At 43.7% G+C, this 3,419-nt stretch overlaps 1 protein-coding gene across 1 annotated transcript; it reads right to left on the bottom strand.

The window, feature by feature from the left end:
* Nucleotides 1-249: 249 nt before the first annotated feature.
* On the bottom strand, nt 250-1,481 carry LOC143131861 (fish-egg lectin-like). Its single transcript, XM_076291446.1, has 5 exons — nt 1,466-1,481; nt 1,339-1,433; nt 762-1,001; nt 541-668; nt 250-394 (listed from the first exon to the last, which is right to left on the bottom strand). Exons 1-5 carry the CDS (start codon nt 1,479-1,481, stop codon nt 250-252), a joined length of 624 nt encoding a protein of 207 aa, XP_076147561.1.
* Between the last annotated feature and the right edge of the window lie 1,938 nt (nt 1,482-3,419).

Raw genomic sequence — 3,419 nt, 5'->3', positions numbered from 1 at the left:
TATTCATGATTATTTCAAAGAGAGAGCTGAAAAAGTCAACCTAAACATACCACCACACATAATCACTTGATGCTGCACACTGTTGTTTTCAATTTACACAATATATGTGTTTTTACTAATCAACCAAACTGAATAATATGACAGAAGCACAGCATGATTATTATTTAAATTTTTTGAAATTTAAATGAAGCTGCAGGGTTCATGTAGCAGGGCTGCCTCTCTAGAAGAGCCTCTCTAGAAGAGCCTTACTCAGACAGTGCAGTCGAAGATGTTGTCATTCTTCCGGATGATCCAGAGATGACCCGTATCGTACGACACATGCTTCACATCACCGCTGTAGAGGGGAATCTGGGTCCAGCCTTCACCCTCTGGGTGACAGTCAGATGTGAAATCCCTGTAATGAATTTGAACACATGATGAAACATTTTAGAGTTGAAGGGAAATAATTTATCATAATTATGGAATTATAAATACCGGTAAATACTTTGAGGCTTTAAAACCCCCAGCACCCTCCATACAGACAAGCTTGTAAAGACAAACCTGCGGTACACATTTCCTATAGAATTCACTCCATAGACAGAGCCGTCACCTCCCACCTCAATCATAGACAAGGATCCTGCAATGTGCTGCCAGCCACCGACTCCCTGACAATGAGTGGAATTCACCTTCTAGAGGATCCAACAAAGGTGGATGAGAAAAATCAATTACATTTATTTATTTTGCTTATTGACCATTCCCCAAACTGCCCCGTTCAGCCTTACCTTCCTCATAAAGATTTCATCCTTACTGCTAACACCCCAGCAGCTATAAGGGCCACAGCTGTAGTACTTTAATTTGCCCCCAAGGCTGACCCAGTCTACAGGACTGTTGGCTCCAATGTAACCAATCGTGCTGTCCATTGGAAGACATAAGGAGTCATCCAGATGACTGGCTCCTGACACAAACTGGTCTCCACCAGCATCAATCTGCTTCAATTGTCTTGGTCCACAACGAAATATTAACTTATTATAAAAAGATTATTAGAAAAAAATATTTATAAAAACATATAGGAATCACACCACAGTGAATTTGGAGAATTTGACATGGGATTAGAATTACAGATTGCACATCAAACACAATGTTGTACTGTATGTACTATATAAACATGAACATACATGAATTTTACAGCCTAATCATAATCATAAGACATAATCAATATTAAACACAGATGAGAATTCTTATGAAATCATACAGAAACACACTGAGGTAATAGTCATATTGTGTTTTTAACTGTCTTTAAAATGGCTGTATGCAACACTGTGATTGTTACCCCACCATTCAGTTTATCTTACCAGTTACTTGCACCCACTTAGCTGCAACCAATTTGTAGATGTTGTTTGCACTGTTGACTCCCCAGACTCCTGCTGGGCCCACAGTGACATGCTTCAGTTTGCCTGAGATACGTATCCATGACGAGTCCACATACCGTGTGTAGATGTCATCAGCACTGTTAACCCCAAACACCTGCCCAAGACCTGCATCAATCTGCATCAACCCACCAGGGACATGTTGACAACTATATGCTGCAAGAAAAAAATAAAAATAGTTAAGGGTGGGTAGTCAGGTGTAGCTGAGTTAGTTGGGCAAAACAGGGAAAGAAGGAAAAGGTGAAGTCAACAGACAGTGAGATGAACTTACCATTGCATGCAGTCAGCAGGCAGTGCAGGGCAAAGAGAAGTGTTGCGATGCGGAGAGACATGGCTGAGTTGTTGAGGTAACTCTAGTAGAAGACAGGTTCATTAGCAGCCTTTTATACAGTCTGCAACATGCACGCCAGTTAGTGGAATGAGGATGGCAGGAACCTGTGTTATCTATGTAAACTTCCTTGGGACTTTCCCCTACCAGGAAGAAACAATGGCTTCTTCTGATTAGGAGGAATGTTTTTTATTTATGAAAAACAATGTAAACTATAAGAGGTTTTTTTAAAATGCTTGACGGCCACCAAAAGTGCTGCTTGAGCACTGAGAGAGTTCGAGTGGTCCCAGGATGACAAGCTAACAGAGAACTGGGTCCCCATTCTAGCACCTGTGATCAGACACAAAGAGGCACAAACAGGCAGTTAGGGGGTCCGTTACCTGGTCCTGGATCCTGAGCGAGAGACCGCTGAACTACGGTCTCTATATCCAGCTGAGCTGCAGCCACTAGGCAGTGAGGAGGGAGAATAGTCTCAGCCTGGTCCAGTGGAGAATCAGGAGCGAACTGTCGGGACAGGGCATCAGGCTTAACATTCTTCGAGCCTGGTCTGTAGGAGAGAACAAAGTTAAAGCGGGAGAAAAATAGAGACCACCTGGCCTGATGCGAGTTGAGCCTCTTCACAGACCTTAAATACTCTAGATTTTTATGATCTGTCCACACAATAAATGGCTTCTCTGTGCCCTCTAGCCAGTGTCTCCACTCATCAAAAGCGAGTTTGACCGCTAGTAGCTCTCGATCGCCAATGCCATAATTCTGCTCAGCAGGTGTTAATTTACGAGAAAAATAAGCACAAGGATGCATCCTGTTATCATTGGACAGTCTCTGTGACAGCACAGCCTCCACCCCTGAATCAGAGGCATCCACTTCCAGTACAAACTGGGCAGAAGGATCAGGGATGATCAGGACTAGGGCAGTGGAAAACCTGGCCTTCAAAATGGAAAAGGCACGTTCAGCCTCCTTGTTCCAGAGAAATGGACGCTTGGTGGACGTGAGTGCCGTGAGTGGAGCCACAACAGAACTAGTTCTGAATAAACTTCCTATAAAAATTGGCAAAGCCAAGGAAGCGCTGTAAATCCCGGTGAGAGGGAGGAGTAGACCAGTCAGAGACCGCCTTTACTTTCCCTGGATCCATCTTGACCACACCAGGAGAGATGACAAACCCCAAAAATGATGTCTCTTCTGTATGGAAGTCACATTTCTCAGCCTTGACAAACAACTGATTTTGGAGGAGACGTTGCAACACCTCTCTGACATGGGAATGGTGTGACTCTGCACAGGGTGAAAAAAATCTAAATATCATCAAGAAATTATTCAACAACTTAGGCTTGAAACACAGCAGGCGCATTGGTTAACCCAAATGGAGGACAAGGTATTCATAGTGATTACTGGGTGTATTGAATGCAGTCTTCCATTTGTCTCCCTGTCTGATCCTGACCAAATGATAGGCATTGCGGAGGTCAAGCTTGGAGAACACTTGTGCCCCTTGCAGGAGTTCAAAGGCTGTGGACATCAGAGGCAAAGGATATCAATTCTTGACGGTGATGTCGTTTAAACCTCTATAATCAATGCAGGGACGGAGGCTCTTATCCTTCTTAGCAACAAAAAAAAATCCAGCCCCAGCTGGGGAAGATGAGGGACGAATAATGCCTGCAGCCAAGGACTCAGTGATGCACTTGTTCATAGCC

Source organism: Alosa pseudoharengus, unplaced genomic scaffold (assembly GCF_046254945.1).
Source record: "Alosa pseudoharengus isolate Yale_2024_CS ecotype anadromous, Long Island Sound unplaced genomic scaffold, YU_APseudo_1.1 YU_APseudo_1.1_scf_18, whole genome shotgun sequence".
Lineage (NCBI taxonomy): Eukaryota > Metazoa > Chordata > Actinopteri > Clupeiformes > Clupeidae > Alosa > Alosa pseudoharengus.
This window is presented reverse-complemented; position numbering and strand designations above follow the sequence as displayed.

Excerpts from the sequence above, each read along its gene's own strand:
- LOC143131861 (XM_076291446.1), bottom strand. Across the intron at positions 1,002-1,338 it reads TTGCAGCTAAGTGGGTGCAA|TTAATATTTCGTTGTGGACC; the intron begins GTAACTGGTAAG and ends TTTTATAATAAG. Across the intron at positions 669-761 it reads ATGAAATCTTTATGAGGAAG|AAGGTGAATTCCACTCATTG; the intron begins GTAAGGCTGAAC and ends TGGATCCTCTAG.